The sequence below is a fragment of the Dendropsophus ebraccatus genome, chromosome 1 (genome assembly GCF_027789765.1).
Source record: "Dendropsophus ebraccatus isolate aDenEbr1 chromosome 1, aDenEbr1.pat, whole genome shotgun sequence".
NCBI classification, from domain to species: Eukaryota; Metazoa; Chordata; class Amphibia; order Anura; family Hylidae; genus Dendropsophus; species Dendropsophus ebraccatus.
In genome coordinates this window covers 202,553,168-202,574,764 of record NC_091454.1, presented here as the reverse complement: position 1 = coordinate 202,574,764, position 21,597 = coordinate 202,553,168, and the positions used below count along the sequence as shown (strand labels likewise).

At 43.7% G+C, this 21,597-nt stretch overlaps 1 protein-coding gene and 1 long non-coding RNA gene across 6 annotated transcripts in view; one reads left to right on the top strand and one right to left on the bottom strand.

Annotated features, from left to right (window-relative positions):
* Nucleotides 1–1,194: 1,194 nt before the first annotated feature.
* Nucleotides 1,195–21,597, bottom strand: part of RHOBTB2 (Rho related BTB domain containing 2) — a 38,889-nt gene continuing 18,486 nt past the window's right edge. For 4 of the 5 annotated variants that reach the window (XM_069965149.1, XM_069965063.1, XM_069964979.1 and 1 more), the window contains 9 exons: nucleotides 11,211–11,412; nucleotides 10,694–10,797; nucleotides 9,244–9,429; nucleotides 6,736–7,634; nucleotides 5,900–6,018; nucleotides 3,544–3,694; nucleotides 2,975–3,063; nucleotides 2,493–2,598; nucleotides 1,195–1,787 (listed from right to left, as the gene is read on the bottom strand). In XM_069965149.1, the coding sequence (XP_069821250.1) occupies nucleotides 1,582–1,787; nucleotides 2,493–2,598; nucleotides 2,975–3,063; nucleotides 3,544–3,694; nucleotides 5,900–6,018; nucleotides 6,736–7,634; nucleotides 9,244–9,429; nucleotides 10,694–10,797; nucleotides 11,211–11,412 (2,062 nt within the window). In that variant the 3' untranslated portion in view covers nucleotides 1,195–1,581. Of the gene's footprint in view, nucleotides 1,788–2,492; nucleotides 2,599–2,974; nucleotides 3,064–3,543; nucleotides 3,695–5,899; nucleotides 6,019–6,735; nucleotides 7,635–9,243; nucleotides 9,430–10,693; nucleotides 10,798–11,210; nucleotides 11,413–16,702; nucleotides 17,163–21,597 lie in introns of those variants that run through there. The other variant, XM_069965236.1, reaches the window with a different exon arrangement.
* On the top strand, nucleotides 4,761–21,423 carry LOC138767329 (uncharacterized). The gene is made up of 2 exons (XR_011358794.1): nucleotides 4,761–4,834; nucleotides 21,180–21,423. It is a non-coding gene; the product is annotated as an uncharacterized lncRNA (long non-coding RNA).

Genomic DNA, 21,597 nt, shown 5'->3' with positions numbered 1-21,597 from the left:
CCTTTAAGCACCTAATACTCATAATATGCTGCACAATCTACCCCCAAAAATTGCACCATGTATGTCCGCCTTATGGTTGATGCTTTTATCAGACAACATTCTTCCTGCGAGTGGACTCATCTGTACAATACATAATCTTTGATATTGCTTATGTCGTCAACCAGACGCAGTATTCTCTGCAAAGACTATAAACTCCAAAATCCAATATGGAAATGAGAAAAATCTCATTGCTGTATTCTACAAGGGACGTTGATTTCAGCCTGTAGACATGGCTGCTGTAAGACGGTCTGTGCCTGCTGACTGGAAAAGTAATGGCTAGGAATCTGAAATTCCCAGCTGCGCTACATATATATAGTCATAACTATCCCATATTAAAGTGCAGTTAGGGCATAGGGTCATCATATAAGGGGTCCCCAGCCAGAATACAGGCTCCCTCTATACCAGGAAGGGGGAACCTCCAGCCCTCCAGCAGTTGCAAAACTACAATTCTCATTGTGCCTGGACAGCCAAAGCAAAGCTGCCTGCTCTATACAATCAACTCCAATTCTGGTATTACACTGACAGCCATGCATCTGTATAGGTCACCATGTAATACCACATTACCATTGCAGCAGAAATATCCGCTGGCAAGACTGGTTTGCTTGGATTGCTGGGACCAGGACAACTATAGTAGCCGACTGTCCCAGTGAGAGCATTCTGGAAGGGGTTGACCCCCTTTAAATAAACCGATTTTACCAACACTATTATATTCAGGAAATTATGTTTAAAGGGGTTGGCCACTTTATAGTAAAATAGTTCAGTATACAGTATTAATGAGTGTATTCACTGTAAATACTGACAGCAGCTCCCTGTGTACCTCATAGAGCTAATATCAGACTCCCCTCCTACAGGCTTGGCTGTCCTGCTCTGTGGTGAGTCTGTCCATAAGATGGCTGACATGGAGGAGCATGTGACCATGCCCCGCCCTTCAGTGTCCACCACTGAGCCTGTTTAAGCCTATGGAGGACACTTTGGGGCAGGGCATGGTCACATGCTCCTCCATGTCAGCCATCTTATGGACAGATTCACCACAGAGCAGGACAGCCCAGCCTGGAGGAGGGGAATCTGATTTTAGCTCTAAGAGGTACACAGGGAGCTGTCAGTATATACAGTGACTACACTTACTAGTACTGTACACTGAACAATTTTACTATAAAGTGGTCAACCCCTTTAAACAAAGCCCCCACATCTGAACTGGATGACGCCATCAGGGAGAGTGGCGTTCCACTCACAGCACCAGATGATACAGTGTTTAGCAGGACAGACATACCAAGGAGATTTCCACAGATCAGAGAACTATGTGCACAATGGTAAAAAGTTCCTGGGAGTTTTTGGAGGTTGCATTGCTGAGGCGCTTTGTACCTATAGACAGTGGCTTACTGTGCCAAAATCTCGATATGATTTGTCATTATACACAGTTCAGTAGATAGTAGTGCACACTCACTCCGAGACAGACAAACACAAGACACACGCGCAGACTCTCGTATCATTGCATGCACTCATAGCTGCCGGAGGGAGATGATGCAGGTGTGGTAGCGGGTCTTAGCCCACCGCAGAGGAAGAGGTTGTAGAGGATGTAGGAGAGCTGGTGCTGGAGCTATTCCAGAACAACCAGCGTCTCTTGGGCTGTCTCTTCTGGTGCAGGGCTGTCTCTTTCTCACGTTCTCTCTGAGCTCTTTGGAAATGGTCTTCTTCCTTCAAATACCAGACGGGGGGCCAACGCTGTGCCTCCAGGGTCTGCTGGTTCTCTGTAGGGTATAGTGACCTTATGTCAATGTATTGATCAGTGTTTACTGTGGTAGCAGAAATCTACCATGTAGGTGTAAATTTCTGTGCAAGTGCAGGTCCTACCGGATTTTCTAGGAGGTGTGTAGCTCTTAGTAAATCTGGTGGGGTAATTGGGGGTGGGAGCTTATACGAGTCTTAAAGAGGTACTAAGGTGAAATTTTTTCTCTTTTAAATCATCTGGTTTCAGAAAGTTATATAGATTTGTAATTTACTTCTATTTAAAAATCTTAAGTCTTCCCATACTTATCAGCTGCTGTGTGCCCTGCAGGAAGCTGTTTATTCTTTACAGTCTGACACAGTGCTCTCTGCTGCCACCTCTGTCCATATCAGAAACTGTCCAGAGCAGGATAGATTTTCTATGGGGATTTGCTGCTGCTCTGGACAGTTCCTCACATGGACAGAGAGCACTGTGTCAGACTGAAAATAAAACAACACTTTCTGCAGGACATATAGCAGATGATAAGTATGGGAATATTTTTTAAATAGAAGTAAATTACAAATCTATATAACTTTCTGAAACCAGTTGATTTAAAAAAAAAAAAGAAAGGTTTTCGCCGGAGTACCCCTTTAATAAAAGTGCCCCTTTGTGTGAGGTATACAGGCCGAACGTAGTCACCAGTAGACTATGTTGGATCTATTAAAGCGATGGGGCCTCACTCACTCACCTGGTGACACCAGCTTGATGTCCCGCGGGAATTTCCTGCACACACGGTTATAATTTGTAGAGATGTGATGTAAACACCAGGCAGCCAGCTGCTGGGCACCATGAAACTGAAAAACACAGAGTAATGTATATAGGGACACATTATTCATTCAGAATCTAGGAATCGTCATCACATAAGCATGTCCATCTCGTGGTCTGGGGCCTCTCCAGACCATTCACCCTGGAATAGACCGGACTTTTTTTGTAACAGATTTCCATGTATATTGGCCTCTTTGAGAAGGCCGCCCTTCTAGTGGTCATCACGGCTGAAGGCTGGTGCCCTAGGAAGAGGAAGTCATGGCTCTGTAAACAGTACGTCAGCCTTGGCACAGACAGGATTTGGCAGAGATGACTATGGGTTGGCACTTGTTACCATGTGACCTTGGCACAGCCAGTGCCCAATCTGATATTACGGCGTAAGCATTGACAAATCACAGCAGTTACCTGAGCAGCTTCCAGTAACATAAGTGCTTCACCATCAATATCCTTATTATTCATAGACGCGTCCATCATGACCGACACCGTGTGTTTCTCTAGAATGAAGCAATAATGTTAGGATTGTAGAATATATCTGTGTAAATCAGACGTAGGGAACCTCGGCTCTCCAGCTGTTGCAAAACTACAACTCCCATCATGCCTGAACAGCCAATGGCTGTCCAGGCATGATGGCAGGTGTAGTTTACGGGGGACGATCAGTTGACATGTCGCATTATATTGCAACGGTCCCTTAACTATTACAAAACTATATCTAACAAGATTCACTGTCGGGGAATGTTGGGGGTTGTTGTTTCATACAGGATGATACAGAACTCTCAGACACATGAAGCAATGAAGAAGCAGCTTTGTTTGTCATGGTTAAAATACCATCACGCCATGTAAATCTGATACTGTCTACTCTAGACTGTTGTGCAAGGCTGCCAGTAATAGAGATCTATGAGCGGCGCTTAAGGGGTCTAAACACCCCTGGGAGCCCCTTCATTTTGGATATTAGACATAACATGGCCATCCCTTACCTGTTAGTGCCACAAGGTGTGGTAGGCACAGCCTGTTTGCCAGTATAATGAGGTCCAGAGGGTCAAGATCAGGTCCTGAAGTGAACTGTCCAGTGTACAAATACTCCAGCACTGCACGCATACTGCCCCTAGAGGTGTACGGAAGAACTACCTGGAAATAGAGAAAAGTTTATTAAGGGTGCGTTCACACCTACAGGATCTGCAGCAGATCTGCAGCAGATTTGATGCTGTGTTCAGTTATTTAAATGAAATCTGCTGCAGAAAATCAGCTGCAGATCCTGTAGGTGTGAACGCACCATAAACGATTATTATCGTGACCCATAGAGTGAGATAAATGAATAATATGTGTTTTAGGGTTAAAGGGATTTTTTCATTGATTTTTACAGCACAGACAAGGCATAAAAGGTGACTACTGGGGATGCTAGTATGAGACCCTAGTCATTTTAGGGAGCATAGACAGTTTAAAACCTGTTAGGTTAAAGAGATTCTGTCAGTAGGTTTAGGCTGTCCTATCTCAGGGTAGCATAAACTAGTGACAGAGAAGCTGAACAGAATGATGGATCACTTACATTATTCTGTGCAGCTGATCCAGAGATATCCTCCTGAATAACATGGACAATAAGTAGTGCTTGTTCAATAATTTTTTACTAGAAATTTTTCTAATTTTTTTCCCAGTATAAACAGTACAAATATAATATTGCATCAGGTAAGTATGTTATTAGGTCAAAGTTGAAGGTTAGCATATCTGATAAGCAATGATAGGGGAACTTAGTATAATTCTTTACACAATGTGGGCACACTCCAACAACCCCAGGTCTGGTAAAACCGTTCTACAGAACCCGAACCCTAGGCGATGATCTTTTCATAATGATAAGTATTATTTAGATAATCGATGAGTTCTTGTATATCTGGGACTATAAGAGATTTCCAATGTCTAGCTAGTATAACCTTAATGTGTACATAAAATAAACATATCAGTCGTCCGTGTTTTAAAGGGAAGTGATTAATATTGAGGAACAATAGTGGGCTATGTGAAACTGTGGTTTGAAATCACAGTGTTGAGTAGCTGTAGACCTGACAATAAGTAGTCCTCTCCATTATGTGCGTGTGCTCAGTAGTCCTGGATATTCATGAGAAGCAGAAAAACTCCGCCCACCAGCTGCTGATTGGCAGTTATCTATCCATGCTGTGTATAGGCAGTCAACTGTCAAGCAGCAGCTGGAGGGCGGGGGAGGGGTGTGGCAAGAATACTAGTCTCCTGCATATTAGAAGAACGACAAAACAGAATGATGTAAGTAATACACCGATCTGTTCAGCATTTATATCACTAGTTTATGCTGCCCTCATTTAAGGCAGCATAAACCTAGTGACAGATTCCCTTTAAAGAACTGTTTGATACTGACACCATAGTGGTCACTTGTAAAGTCTAATCTTTAATAAAGGGCTGAATTTTGGACAAGGTATGGTTATAGCAGAGCTGGAGGAGTGTGCATCTAGTATAATGAAAGGGTTCATAAAAATCCGGGCTTGTTCATATCCACATATATCTCCATAAGTATACAGGTACGCTCCCATCTCCATCATCATCATCCTGGTAATGTCATCTTTACCCCATCAGTGTGGTGAACTGTGTAACTACCATACATGTCAATTATATAATCTGAATGCAACCCATACATACGTAAGCCAAAAATAGCCATAACTAGGGAGGGGACACCATAACTGTGTGAATTATAATGTGTCAGGTGTCATGATGAATTCCTTGGTAATAGATAGGTGGCCCGTTTCTACATGCTGGGAGGATAAAAGATGGAGGAGGAGGAGGACATAGATGTTCCCTAACCAAATTATAGCCTTTATTTTCTAGTAGTAGGGCTGGGTTGGTGTTGGGTCCATAGAGACATCCTGCAAGGATGGATATGGTCAGAACAAGGTTGATCATGGGATCATTCACACCAGTAATCCCACCAGTGACACAATGGACAATAACATGAACAGTATAAAGAACACATTAGGGGAGATTTATCAAACATGGTGTAAAGTGAAACCGGCTCAGTTGCCCCTAGCAACCAATCAGATTCCACCTTTCATTTTCCAAAGAGTCTGTGAGGAATGAAAGGTGGAATCTGATTGGTTGCTAGGGGCAACTGAGCCAGTTTCACTTTACACCATGTTTGATAAATCTCCCCCATTGTTCTTTGCCGACTGTGCTGAACACTTGGGTCTTCAGACGATCCATGACTGAAGAAATCCAACCTAAGGGACCTCATATGAGCTACACCAAAAGTCTGCTGAAGACCGTCAAAAATAAAAACTTTGATGAAATTAGATAAAGTCCTACGGCACAGTGACTCACCTCAGAAGTGCTGCTTTCCAAAAAGGGTCCCCCAAACATGGCTGCCATCCAGTCACAACCAGAGATCAGCAGAGGTTTATGGGCCTTTATACTTCCGTCATCCAAAACAAAAGTGACATCTAAAAAGAGATGAAAACAGATGTAAAAGGAATAGGAAAAAGATATCTGATGAAAAACAGGCTCAGAAGAACATGGCCCCCTTCTTCCAGAAACAGCGCCTCTATTGTCCTTCGTGTAGATGTGGGTTTTGTCACTAATACCACAACTGACCTGAGGACAAGGGGTGGCACTGTTTTTGCAAGAAAGGCTTTAAGGTTATGTCCCTCTAAGACAAGGATGGGAAACTTCGGACCTCCAGCTGTTGCAAAACTACAATCCCCATCATGCCTGGACAGCCAAAGCAAAGCGTTGGCTGTCCAGGCATGATGGGAATTGTAGTTTTGCAATAGCTAGAGGGCTGAAGGTTCCCTATCCCTGCTTTAAGGCTATGTTCACACAACAATTTTTTTGTGGCGGAAATACAGACGTATTTTAATATTTATGGCTGTAATAAAGAACATTCTCAGATTTCACGAAACCCGTGCAGATTCCAATGAATAAGTCACGGGTCATGTTACAACTGGGATTTTGGTACTTTTTACAACAAAGTGGCATAGCAGATGATACTATTCTTGGTGTAAAAGTATAATGCAGATGTGAATAGGACCTATAAAATATGTGACATTTATGTACAGGGTATATGGATACCTCCCAGGCTGGCTGTGCCATTGGTTTGGCAGTAAAGTCTATTTATATGTATATGGTTGAACCATAAAAACCAATGAGGCAACGCTCACCAGAGAAGATCCCTTTGGCTAGACATTCCTTGATACGGTTGCTCCTTCTGACGTGGAAAGCTCTAGTGATCTCTTGGTTCATGAAGGCTTCTCGATTCAGGATATTTGCCACCATCATACGCAAGTCAAAGACCTCCAAAAGCTCAGCGATGTGGGCCACCTCCATCAGCTCAGGCTCTCTTTCGTCCAGTCGGCCAGTGTATAAATATTTCAGCACAGCTCTGAATGGCCCGGACCTGACCGAGCTGTCCATCTTTACCACCGTCACCCTTCGGGCCCTGTATCCAGGGGGCTCCTCCAGAACTCCACTTCGTATACTTTCAAAGGCCCTGCTCCACGCCGACAAATCTCTATCACCTTCCCTCCCCAAAGTCCCATCACTGGCCGAGGTTCTCATTCCTCCTCCCTCCGTTTCCCCCGAGCCCTCACAAGCGTCAAAGCTAGAGGCACGTAGAAGGGGATCCCTGGCTGGTGGATCTCCGTCCTCCATCAGGAAGAGGTCACAGAATTTGGAGGAAGCAGTGGAGAGGTAGATGCGGTGGGCATAGATACGAATCCTTTCTTGGACCACCAGCACCACGTCGGCACAGGATGCTTCCTCTAAAAGGTGTCCAGGGTGATCTTCACTCTGAGCAGGAGGATCAGGCACTATGATAACTGGCGGAGGGGGCCGGGGAGGAAGGAAAGGGGCTTGTGGGAGAGGTTTGCGCACGCTTCTCAAGTGTGACTTCCAGAACTGTAGATGGCGGCGAGATATGAGCGCTGAGCGGATTGCATTGTCAAACACTTCCTTGATGCCGCATTGCGCCACCACGCTGGTTTCATAATATGGAATGCCAAGTTCTTTGGCTACTTCCCGACCTTTCTCAGGAGGAAGAATCTCCTGGGGACGTATTGGCCTGAAGAAGAATTAAATAGTTATCAGAACAAATAACTCCACCTAAAAAGTAGAGACCAACTCCACTGCAGCACCCACATACACATACAGCGAAACTTTTTAAAAAAGACCACCCCCTTATCATGGAGAGAAAAGATTGTTCATTAAACCCCCCCCCCCATTGGCTTATGTAAAAGGGACATTCGCATTACGGCTGGCTTCACACTGCCTTAAAATCTCAGAAAAACACACACACAAAAAAAACGCCAGCCTCACACATGGTGTTTTTTTGTGGGTGGCGTTTTTCTCTCCATTCTGGCATTTTTGAGACTCAGTCTCAAAAAACGCCATTGCTGTGCATACAGCATTTTTGTTTTTGGAGTTTTTGTCACTTTTTGTGGCCCAGCAGCAAGGTCATGTGATGGCAGAGGGGAAAAAAAGGACAGCGCACAAAAACACCTAAACCACAAAAAAAGATCATTTAAACAAAGTCAAAAATGCTAGAAAAAAAAACCGGCATGGAAAAAAAAAAAAAAAAAAAAAAAATCGCCATGTGCTGCATTGGCGTTTTATTGTGATGTTTTTAGTATTTTGGCTGAAAAAACACCAAACAAAAAGCATGTATGAGGGCACCCTAAAGAGGTTATCCAGTGTTAGAAAACCAATGGCCACTTCCAGAGATTTTTTTCAAATCAACTGGTGTCAGAAAGTGCCAGAGATTTGTAATTTACTTCTACTAAAAAAATCTCAAGTCTCTTCTAGTACTTATCAGCTGCTGTATGTCCTGCCTATCTATGTGTATGTCTATTACATACAGCAGTTGATAAGTACTGGAAGACTTGAGTTTTTTTCAACAGAAGTAAATTACAAATCGCTGTCACTTTCTAATACGAACGGTTTGCTGGAGTTGCCCTTTAAGCTCTATTCACTTCAATGGAACTGAGCTGCAAAACTCCACCCAAACTGGAGACAAGAGCCGTGCGGTCTCTGCAGAAAGTGGCCATGTTTTTCTAACATTGGATGACCCCTTTAAGGTTATGTCCACATCTGTGCTGGAGGATCTGTTCTGCACGCAGAGCTATACTTTCCATCTGAATGATATACACCATGACTGGACGCTATAGACCCCATTAAAAGTCAGTACAGTCCGTTGGGTAACACTGGTGCCTGTTCTGTGATGTCATCTTTCTGCTCCTGATGGGATGTAATGTATAAATCTTAGTTTCTTGCACTGTTAATATACAGATTGCAAGACTAAGGAACCCGGCAGCCTGGAAATATACATTTTTGTTATTTATAAGTTTTTATTTCTAGCAATTTATCCTTCTGTAGCTATGCTGAGAATAGACAGTACAGCCAGGCCGTTCTACATTCTCCGCTCAGTATAGCAGCTATGACCTGACATTTAAGATCGGACAGGTGTAAGACAAGAGCTCAGCGATGATGGTTGTTGGGCAGCATTAGGCAGTTGTTCAGCTAATGTCACCCGTCGTGCCCGCTCGCTGATGGATGGGCACTGAAATTACATAGGTTATATGATGTGATTACAAATAACCTCGGGCAGCTCATAAACCCTGGACAGCATATTCTTAGAGGTTTCTATTTCTAGTAAGGAATAACTTAAAAACAACCTGGCCAGGGGGCGTCGGGCACGGTTCACTGCTTCCAGATCTGCGTAACGAAGGTCCAGTTGGCATCCAACCAGAATGACAGGTGCTCGGGGGCAGAAGTGCTTTATCTCCGGGTACCACATAGTTTGGACATGCTGCAGGGAATTTGGGTTCGCAATGGAAAAACAGAGAACGACCACATCTGACCTATGAAAGACAAGTGCGAGAAAGTATGAGCATAGGAAACAGCAAGGTGGGCTCAGGTTATGCTGTTTGTGTAAAATTTCCAGTCTTCCAGTATTTACCACCTGCTGAATGTCCTGCAGAAAGTGCTGTTCTCTTTCCAGTTTGACACTGTGCTCTCTGCTGCCACCTCTGTCCATGACAGGAACTGCTGCTGGTCTGCACAGTTCCTGACACGGACAGAGGTGGCAGCAGAGAGCACTGTGTCAGACTGGAGAGAATACACCAATTCCTGCAGGACATACAGCAGCTGGTAAATAATGGAAGACTATATAACCCTCTGACACCAGTTGATATAAACGGAAAAAAAGTACCCCCTTATTGGAAGTTGTATAAACAGCTTAGCATTGCAAGCTACACTGGTTCCATAATCGGCATAGATAAAGGCTGAAAATGGAACTACCACTAGGTCCTTATGGTCATATCTAGAAGCATTGCCAGTAATACCTGTAATCATTTTAGGACATTTCAAGTTAATTTCTTTTAAGGAGTACCTGTAACCTGTCATCAGAGAAGTCACGTTATTGATCACAGCAGGTTTCACTGCTTAACTGGCTGTGATCAGAAGATATAGCTGGGAAGAGATCGTAGGAGCGCGTTGCACTCCCTGGCTAAGTATCAGTGGCTCCAAATGTGGTAATATTAGCCCAGCTTTGTATTATACTGACAGCTTTCCAATATTACCACCATTATGTCATACTGATGAAAAAGTGGTTACAGGGAAAACATATAGCCATAGTAACAGACTACAAACAAACCCCTTTGTAGTCTGAACCTAAAATTGAGTTACAATTTATCCTGTCCTCTACCGTATGCTAATCTACTAAATGAATACAAATAATTAAAGCAATACTGTCACCCCACCCCCTTACTCTCGCTTCATTTCATTGGTGGAAAGTGTCATCTAGGCGGGGCTTCACAGCAGTTTTGCCCCCATCTCCCAGCTGAGCCGATGAAATGAAGCGATTCTAGAGCAGAAGGAAGACAGAGACAAGTAAAAAAATACTACTAAAAAAGAAATTAAGAAATATGAATTATGAATCAGGATCAGACAGCACATAATTTGTTGTCCGTTACCATGGGCACGCACAATCTGCTTAGGTGCTGTGGAAACAAAACGGTAGAACTTTTTTCATTTTTTATTTAAAATGTGTCAGGACAAACAAAAAAACTGGTTGCCTTTAAAGTGGCTTACAGTTATCACATTACTAAATGAACCATGTCATACCTTCCATATGCAAATCGTCTGTCTTTATGGTGGTCTCCAAAAGTGTCCCAAAGCCTCAATGACACACTGACATCATCTACAACATCACGAGAGCGCTCAAGCACCTACGAGAAGAGAGATGTTCTGCAACAGGACAGAAGGCTATCGGAAGAGAACAGTATGTATGTGTAATATACATACATATATATATATATATATATATATATATATATATATATATATATATATATTAGGCTTAAAACAGAGACTGTTCACGGATGGGTCTGAGAATGCATTCACTCTTGTCCCATGGCCCAGTGGACATTACTATGTAATTTCCTGTGTCACACATCATGCATATAAAATGTATTGATATCATGGTTAATGATCTGTGATCAGTGAACAGGGAAGAGAATAAAAAAGGCAGAAAAAAAACACACTGGATTAAATTATTCTAATACTACAAGTTCACTATGGGCCCTCTGTTGCCTTACAGCTCCCATGCCCCTCTTGTGTATACACATATGTGACTACTCACCTCTTGGCACACGCGGTACTGATCGATGGCCCAGACGGTTGGCACATGTGTGGCGAGAAGCTGGTACTGGGTCAGGGTGGCATTACAAGCCCGTGCACAGATCAGGCGAGTCTTCCCGACGGCGTTGTCTCCGACCACCACACATTTTATCGTCTCAACATTGGGACGCTCATAATCCATATCAGTGTCCAGCAGCTGGGATCTGCATTTTGGGGGTAGGAGGAAAAAGCTAAATTATGGTGTCAGACCTTCATACTATCATGGTGCTTTTTCATCTGTTAGCATTGGCCTAGTGCAACTGCAGAATAAATTTCACTTTCAGTAACAACAACAAAAAAACAATCAAGCGAGCCAATAAATCTAACCGTATACAGCGGGGGGAGAACATGGACTTAATATAGATGAGGCTGAACTGGATCTGATCCCAATGCAGCAGACGCTACCACAGTAAACCAAGGGAGAACAGCACTAGGCCATACCTCTCAGCAGCCATCACACCATGCACCCCAGGGTGGAGCTGACCTGAGTTGGCCCCGTCCTCATAGCGGCGGCGGTGTACGATAATCTTTGGTATGATAATTCCTTGTTAATAGCATTATAAAGTTACATCAACTTTAACACTTTCCTGTGTTATGTTATCACAGATACAATGGAGAAATCGAGACATTAATAAAATGCTGGTAGGCCTCCTTCACACAATCAGATTTTCAGGTCCAAATACTGTCTGCAATTGCGGACACAATAGGACCTGTCAATTCCTAGGGCGTCCATGTTTTTCAGATCCTCATTGGGACCTTTCCACAAAAAAAGAATTAGACTACCCAGGCATCTGATGTGTATGGCGACCGCTGAATGCCTCATGTAGGACAGGACAATGCTGGATTTCACATGCCCAATCTTTTTATTTTAGGGAGGATAAGCTGTAGCCAAATGAGCGTGGTAGCGTCTTTGCACACTTAGGGCCAGTTCACAAGGAGTAAAACTGGCGGAATTCCGCAGTGGAACTCTCCACTGTGGAATCCCACCAGCCTCTGTGTCATACAAGCAGTCTATGGGAGGGCTTGCGCGCCTCTGCCTGTATGTCATGGAGGCTGGCGGGATTTTGTGGCGGAGTGTTCCACTGTGGAATTCAGCCAGTTTTACTCTGTGTGAACTGGTCCTTAGGGCCAGTTCACACTGAGGAATCAGCGCACAATTTCAGCGCTGGATCCTCACTGAAAATTCCGCCTGAAAATATAGTGCAGAGCCAAATTCCATTGAGTTCAATGGAATTTGCGCTCTGCAGTTAACACAGTGGAATTTCCGTGAGATGTCAATTCTTCTGGTGGATTCCTCTGGCAGCATGCTATTGAAATAAATTGAGCAGTAAGTTTCTGCTCTGAAATTTTTCAGTGCAGAATGCTTGCAGAAATTTAGAGCAGATTCCATGGATTCTGTGGAAAGAATTAATGTATCTGATTAAATAAAAAATGAATTTGCACGGAGTTCCACCAGATCTGATTGCAGACAGAACACTTCTCTCGCTAAATCAGCGCTAATTCCTCAGATGCGTATGGGCATTTAATCCCAGTTGTTCAGATGCCACTACACTGGTTGTGCCCACAAGGACAGCTACATGGACCAGAAATCACTGTCACCATTAGGCTATGGTCACACAAAGTAAGAGGCTGTTCCGTGACCCGGAGTCACGGAACAGCCGGTCTCTGAAAAGATCATCCCGGCCGGCACTGCAGTACCAGCCAAATGATCTTTGCAGCCTCAGAGTTCTGATGCGGGCGCATCTGTGCGCGCCCGCATCAGAACTCTTCACTGCACACTATGGAGCGTACAGCTGGAGCCGGTCGCTCCATAGTGTGCACTGACAGGGTTTTCTACATGTCAGTTTTCTACGGCGTCATGAGAGATCCTAGCCGGAGTGTATACTATGTGTATACGCTCCGGCCGGGATTCCATAGAAGATTGGGCAACGTATCTTTCCGTAAAAAGTACGGCCGTTGTTGCCGACTGCAACAACGGCCGTACTTTTGCGAAAAGATATGTTGTGTGAATATAGCCTTATGATATATGAGGCCTGTACAGTACATAACTGTGATAGATGAGGCCTGTATATTACATAGCTCTGATATATGAGGCCTGTATAGTACAAAACCGTGATATACTGTATAAAGCCTGTATATTACATAGCTCTGATATATGAGACCTGTATAGTACGTAGTTGCACATTTACTGCTAAAGTATAATACAGCACAAATGCAGCACAATTCAGGGGTCTAGCTATTGGGGTGCAGATGTATCAGTCACACTCGGGCCCTAGTACCTCAGGGGTCCAATAGCATCACAAAAGATGGAACCAGTATTATACTGGGGCTTGGGGCCCCAATATAGAATTTGCAGAAGTTCTGCTTCTGCCCGTGGTGTAGAACTACACATTAAGGAATCACCATCACTTGTCTAACCTTACAAAGTCCTCTGAGTGGTATGGGGGACATTACAGGATCAGTTATACACAGGCATTTCCTAGACACGCTGGAGGAGGCCATGTTTGGACCAACACCCATAACAATGAAATGTGATATTGTGCCTCCCTGATGTCGCCACTTCTGGTAACACAATATAATAATCTAATGGTTATTGATTGTTATCACAGCGCAGCTCTGCCAGGCCCAGCCCTCTGCGTTATTACTCAGCTCCCAGGGTATAATCCAGCAATGATGTTATTAGGCTTCCTAATATAAAATGGCCTCTAATCCTTCTTCTCTCAGAACCCTTAGGCCTCCCTCAGGATTTTTTTTTGCTTTTTTGCTTGTATAACACACCAGGATTTTAATGTCTCTTTTTTAAGCAGATAGGGGGAGATTTATTAAAAGGTGTAAAATTTAGACTGGTGCAAACTGCCCACAGCAACCAATCACAGCTCCTCTTTTCTTTCACCAGAGCTAAAAGCTGAGCTGTGATTGGTTGCTACGGCCAGTTTGCACCAGTCTAAATTTTAGACCCTTTGATAAATCTCCCCCATAGTCTTTAATATGTTTTTTTTTTTTTTTTTCGGGGATAAAGAAACTTGTGTCTGTAATACCCCTTTAACTGATGTCCAAAGTTTTTATCGGTCGTGGTTATGTACCCCTTATGTACTGCAGTGTGTAATTGACCCAGTGTTTACTTACATGCTGCAACACAAAAAAAGGGTTAACAAGCAGAAGACAGAGATCTCTGCTTCATTGCTCTGATAACCTCTGACCTCTGTTCTCCAGCTGCGAAAGGAAAATGGCTCTATGCAGAGGTTAGGGGTTATCAGTGCATGAGCAGTTAAGCAGATATCACTCTAAGTTCTGAAATTTAGGTCACTTACATGCAGTATATAAGGGGTTAAGCAGAAGGTAGGCTGCTCCTGCACCAATGTATTTAACCATAAGGACTCTTAATGGGCCCTTATAGGTACATACAGTGGACTGTCATAGCAAGCAGCCATTGGCTCTCTGCTCTGCCAGTCACTCTTGTGGCTGCAGCCAGGAACATCACAAAGGAACAGAACATACACTGTATGTGTGTATGTATTATACACACACACATATTATACATATATACAGTGCTTTGTGTTGGCGTAGGGGAGGGGGGAGGTTTTTGCTATAACTTTATATATTATATATATATTTATTTATTTATTTATTTGGGAGTTTCAGGAGTACCTCTTTAGCTCCCCAGCTGATTGCTTGAACCAAGAGACGAGCTCCATTGTAAGGGGGTCATTCACACGGTCCATTCATGGTCCATATATACGGACTATGCGCTACTGAAAGGACTTTGGAACGCCCAACATCATCATCATTATTATTCATGATGATGTCAGGAGCTCCAAAACAGTTTAAGGCTATGTTCACACAGCGTATGTTTTCATAAAAGTACGTCCGTTGTTGCAATCGGCAACAACGGCCGCACTTTGTAGAAAAACCATACGTTGCCTTGCCCTCTATGGGATCCCGGCCGGAGCGTATACACATAGCGCCGCCGCAAAGAACTGACATGTCAGTTTTCTGCGGGCGCTATTCAGTCAATAGCGGCCGTAGAAAACCCTGTCAGTGCAAACTATGGAGCGAGCGGCTGCGGCCGTATGCTCCATAATGTGCTGTGGTGAGTTCTGATGCGGGCGTGTGCCGATGAGCCCGGATCTGAACTCTGCGTCAGTACCGGCTGCAGTACCGGCCGGGATGATCCTTTCAGAGACCGGCTGCTCCGTGACCAGGACGGGTCACGGAACAGCCGGTTTCTTACACCATGTGAACATGGCCTAAAACTGGTTTCAGAGCTTGATGCCAAGAGTTCTGAATTCCGGTCCATAGCACATTGTCCATGCATAGACTTTAATTGTGGAACGTGTGAATGCCCCGTAAGCCTATAGAACCCATCTCCTGCTACAAGTTGTATTGAGCGTTGAAACAGAGAGTGAAGCGCACAAAAGCGTATACTTTAACAGATGCTATACATGGATGCCGCTGTAAGCACAATCCATTTCCCCTTGTCTTATATAAAAGCCAAACAGATTGTAACATATACAGTTTCTATGTACACAAAAGTGTGGTTGACCACACGTTAAACGTACTGAATCAGAGACATAGACGCAGTGTGAACACGGCCTCACACAGAAACACGCAGTAAAATCATATACGGATCCAGTTCCCCGATGAAGTCAAATCTCGGTTTATTGCTGCGATTACTACAAAATGCTCAGAATGCTAAGTCAACGCCTCCATATGCCTAAACATCTGTTAGGACGCAATAAAAAGGAATAGTGTACAGATGTAGCAGAGCTGAGTTGGTCATATGTAGCAGTAACAAGTTGGTCAGATGAAGAAGAGATGAGTTTGCAAAACCTGTCATGATATGAATGAGGGAAGCAAAGTTTGCATTTCTATGATGGTCGGGGCAGGCGGCAGTATTACAGTATTATACTACCAAATGATTTACATAGTGCTGCAGCATTACAGTATACTACCAGATAATTTACATAGGACTGCAGGTAAACCTGTAAAAGTGACAAAGATCAACCCAGCTTGCTTCATCTGCAGTACAGCAGGCAGGAACATATGAAATTATGCCACCAACTCCTTATCGAGGCTACGGATTAAATAAAGAAAATAATTTCAAGCTCAGCGTTTCCAAGAATGAAAAGCATTGGAGCAGCCGAGAAAACCAGGTCATAGCCGGCTGCAGAATCCCGTGTCTCCAGGGCACCAGCCTGGTTAAAAAATAATAACTTTCTCGCCCCCATTTAGACTGTACTAAGAATCAGGTCACATTCTTAAGACTCAGGATCAAAGTTCGGGAGCCTAGAAACCACAGCGCCAAAGAAGAAAAATCACGCGCCAAGGGGGGGTAGGGCATATATACCGTACAATAATATAAGATCACAATAAATCCCCATATAACCCAGCATTCACCCACATCACACACACACAGTTATACTACACCCGGTCCCAGTAAGGCTTGTCCCATACATGGCAGCCATGTTGTCACCCGCGCATCCTCTCTGCAGATCGGAAGTCGACAGGCCAAGGCTATGGGTATATGTGCCTAGCTATAAATATACATATACGGTGCTGGTGTGTGCATGTATCCATCTATGTGTGCCCGTCCGCATCTATGCCTGCATGCACAGATGTGTATGTGTATGAGCGTCTATTTGCTATAAATAGGTTTGCCCTTGCAGATCTAAGAATAGATCTAGTGGCTATGTTGGTGAATGGGATGGCAGCGTCTACCTAGGACGGCGTGCCTGTTATGTCACATTATCAGCATGTGTCACGTTGTGTGTGTGTGTCGTGCATCCTGGGTATCAGTGCATGCAGGTGTCTCGGTGAATCCGGCTGCAGCCTCTATAGTCCTCTGTCATTCTGAGAGTGTCTATAGCTGTGATGGGCGCAGGTTGCGATTCCTCATTTCCCAGCAGGGAGGTGTGTGTATATGTATGTGAATATGTGTTTCCAATGAAGGGGAGGAATTCTATTTTAACTGGAAGGGAAAGTCTTGAGCGCCACCTGCAGGCACCATTGGGTAATAGATGGGGGCTGAGAATCTGGCTGCTGCTAAGTGAACAGTATGTTCTCTATTTACTATGCTGACGTCTATGGAAGGAAAGGGGTGTCTAGAACTATTAGATGTATAATGCGTATACTGTTGTGGTTTGTGTGCATGGATGGAGGGATATCATTACAGCATCTAGAAGAGTATAAACTGCTATAGGGGGTGCAGAGGTGGCAGATGTGCCGATACTGGGGCATGATACATTCACCTGTTACAGATATTGCATACAGTAATACGTCTATATACACAGCAACATGTCTGCATACACGACTTGCTGTATTATCATACTTACCTACCAGAATCTTCAGGAGACCCCCTGAAAAAGTAAAGACCTCCCGTACTTGTGGAGGAGTCATCAAGTCTCCTCCGGAACACTGCTGAAATATGTTAGAACAGGGGTAGGGAACCTTGGTTCTCCAGTTGTTGCAAAACTACAACTCCCATCTTGCCTGGACAGTCAAAGCTAAAGCTTCAGGCATGATGGGCAGTAGTGGATTATAATAGGGGTGTTTTGGGCGGCAGCCCGGGGCCCTGAGCTCCTGGGGGGCCCATGACCACCCAAAAAGACTTATACTTTCAATGGTGTACTGTCTCCTGGCTACACTTCTGCCATGATTTGCAAAAAATCACAGTTTTTTATGGCAATTTTGCACAAATCAGGACATTATGACATTATCTATCCTGTACTATGAACACCAGGCTAGTGCTTCCATAGTTACAGTGGGGTGGGGGGGGGGGGGGGGGGGCAGGCTTTGTGAACAGCCCGGGGCCTATGGTAAATTTAATCCGCCCCTGATGATGGGAGTTGTAGTTTTGCAACAGCTGGAGAGCCAGGGTTCCCTACCCCTTTGTTAGAAGAAAGTGCCATGCTGGCATGCCCTCAGCCCTGGTGTTAAATCAGGTTCTGGTGTCAGGACACCAGGACTGTGGACAGCGCTGTACTAGGCTATATATCCCTATCACTGTGGCAGGAATATACAATGCGGCCACAATGCGTGGGCCATAGGTTGGTCGGAGGCTGAATTATTATGGGGAGGTCTGAGTAGAAATAAATAAAAATAAAAAAAATCTTTGTGGACAGGATTTGTCTCTGTAGGGTCTTTATTGATGAGTAGGTCTGGTCTAGGGTCTGTATACATGTGGGGTCTGGTCTAGGGTCTTTATAGATGAGTTGGTCTAGTCTGTATACATGTGGGGTCTGGTCTAGTGTCTGTATAGATGTGGGATCTTGTCTTGGGTCTGTATACATGTGGGGTCTGGTCTGGTGTCTGTATAGATGTTGAGTCTATTCCAGGGTCTGTATACATGTGGGGTCTGGTCTAGGGTCTGCATACATGTGGGGTCTGGTCTAGGGTCTGCATACATGTGGGGTCTGGTCTAGGGTCTGCATACATGTGGGGTCTGGTCTAGGGTCTGTATTCATGTGGGGTCTGGTCTAGGGTCTTTACAGATGAGTTGGTCTGGTCTGTATACTTGTGGGGTCTTGGTCTAGTGTCTGTATAGATGTGGGGTCTAGTCTAGGGTCTCTATACATGTGGGGTCTGGTCTAGGGTCTGTATAGATGTGGGGTCTGGTCTAGGGTCTGTATACATGTGGGGTCTGGTCTGTTGTCTGTATAGATGGGGAGGGGGTCTAGTCTAGGGTCTCTATATATACACCGAATCTGGTCTAGAATCTGTAAACATGGGGTGGCGTTTTTTAATGTCTGTACAGATGTGGGATCAGGTCTAGGGTCTGTATAGATATGGAGTGTGGTGGGGTGTCTATAGATGGTGGGTCTGATCTATGACCTGTATAGTTGGTAAGGACTGGTCTAGCGTCTAGCATACTTATAGGGTTGGTCTTGGGTCTGTACAGATTATTGGTCTGGTCTAGGGTCTGTATAGATGGTCTGGCATGGGGTTTTTATACAAGGGGTCTGGGCTGGTGTCAGTTTAGATGTACAATCTGGTCTAGAGTCTGTAAAGATGGGAATTTGGAGTCTGCATAAATGGTTTAGCTACAATCTATAGAAAAAAAGGAGGTCTAGTTGTTGGTCTATTTGTTATGAGGGTCTGAATATTCATTATAGGATGTGCTGAATAGGGTCATATGTAACTATTGTGATTGTAATGCCACATAGGTCAGTGCCATGTCATATATATATATATATATATATATATATATATATATATATTATATATATATATATATATGATATAATGGATGGATGGGCATAAAAAAAAAAAAAAAATCATACCAGTTAGGTAAAGAAAAAATCTGTAAAATCCTTTCCTTTATCTGCGAGGCTGAAATGTTAAATAAAGTTCTATATCACATAGAATACAAAAAAAGAAAAAGATCCAGAAAAACAAGGTCTGCACCTCCACAATGTAGTAAATATACTTATTTAAATCAGCTCCAAAAAGACACAAGATTAAAAACCTAAAAAACACACAAATGGTCCTAACACTGGCCCCAATAAGGCACAGTGAGAAACTGGTCCACCCCACATGATAATACAGAAGTCCACGTGACGGAACGCGTGGGGTTAATCTACCTGATCCACCCGTGAGACAGCAATTGTCATTATATATATTATTTACTTATTTAATTCTTTATTGGTGTTTTTTCACTTTTTTGCATATTTCTTTCTTTCTTTTTTCAGGACATCGATTTGTCATATTCCTTCTATATGCACTTGCACTTTGTGGCACTTAATTATAGGGTCAGATTGATATGTATGTAAACTTTCTCTTTGCACTATATTATAATTATTTATCATATTTCATTGCTGTCTCTGTATTATCATGTGGGGTGGACCAGTTTCTCACTGTGCCTTATTGGGGCCAGTGTTAGGACCATTTGTGTGTTTTTAAGGTTTTTAATCTTGTGTCTTTTTGGAGCTGATTTAAATAAAGTATATTTACTACATTGTGGAGGTGCAGACCTTGTTTTTCTGGATCTTTTTCTTTTTTTGTATACTATAGTAGTCTTTGGGTCTGGATAGGACTAGCACTCCGGTATCATTGGATGTGGTGCCCGCCTTATATGTGTACTATATCACATAGAAACATAGAATATTGCCAGCAGAAAAAGCCCCCCTGTGTGGGTACTTGTATATAAGAACATGGCATGAACAGCAGTCTCTTTGATACCAATCACTTCCGTGTTCCTGTAATATCCTGCAGGTAATGGCTGCTCCTATTATCATCCCTGCAGCTCACAAACACAAAAGTTATTATACAGAATAGTTATATATATATATACTGTATATAGCTGTTATTCTTTCTGTGCCCCTGCTATATCCTATAGCCATATATAAATACCCCAATCTAATGGGTACATTTAATACTGCAAATCTACCCCCACACCGGATATGCTTATCTCCAGTGTATTATTACACTGCCAGTCTGTGCATGTCACATACCCACATGGTGCCAGCCATCACAGTGCCAGAGAATGCCCCGTCACTTACATTCTCATCCTGTCTGTATCTCCCGCCCTCCCTTTGGGACGCTGCGTTCTGCTGCCGTGCTCTGTTACCTATCCGTATTCCCCAGGGCATAATTGCATACTTGAAGGTATGGGTGGTTCCTGAATTATCACGTTATTTATACCTAGGTCATGAGGTTCACAGAAAACATGGCAATGCATATAGCGTACTTACTAACAGAACAACACTCTTAAAGGGGTTATCCAATATCAGGGGGGAAAATGGTTGGCTAAAACAGCACCACTCAGATTCTAAGCTGTAGTACCCCACACTGCCACTGCACAGGAGTGGCGCTGTTTTTGGAAACAAAGCAAACCTATTTTTCCAGTAATAGAATAGGAATAGAGCAGGATACAGTACAGATTCCTAAGAATATAGAATATAAATATATATAATTTTTTTTATGCCCTCTGCAGGTTTCTCCGGCACACTGTCCGCACTCATCAGACCGCACTTTCCCCAGCTGCAGCTGCAGATAAAGTCTCCAGTGTGTCCAGAACTCTACAATTATGGTCCTATTACCCTTGAAAACAATGAAATTAGCAGAAAACCTCCCAGCCATTTCCTCGGTTAATCCGCACTTAAATCTTATTGGGCTCCATTATCACCAATTAGGGTAAAGGCAGGTTCCCAGAATAAACAGCCCAAGTTAAATATTTACACTCCCCGGTCATGTGATGCATCACGGGGCAGTCGGGTCACATGAGACGCCCGGGCATCGCTTTTTCCTGATTTGCATATTCATGGCATGTAAATATTAGCAGGCAGTGCATGGTGGGAGTCGTATTTTCAGCACTAAGTTGCTTAGGAACGCAGAGCGCTTAGAAGGAGATC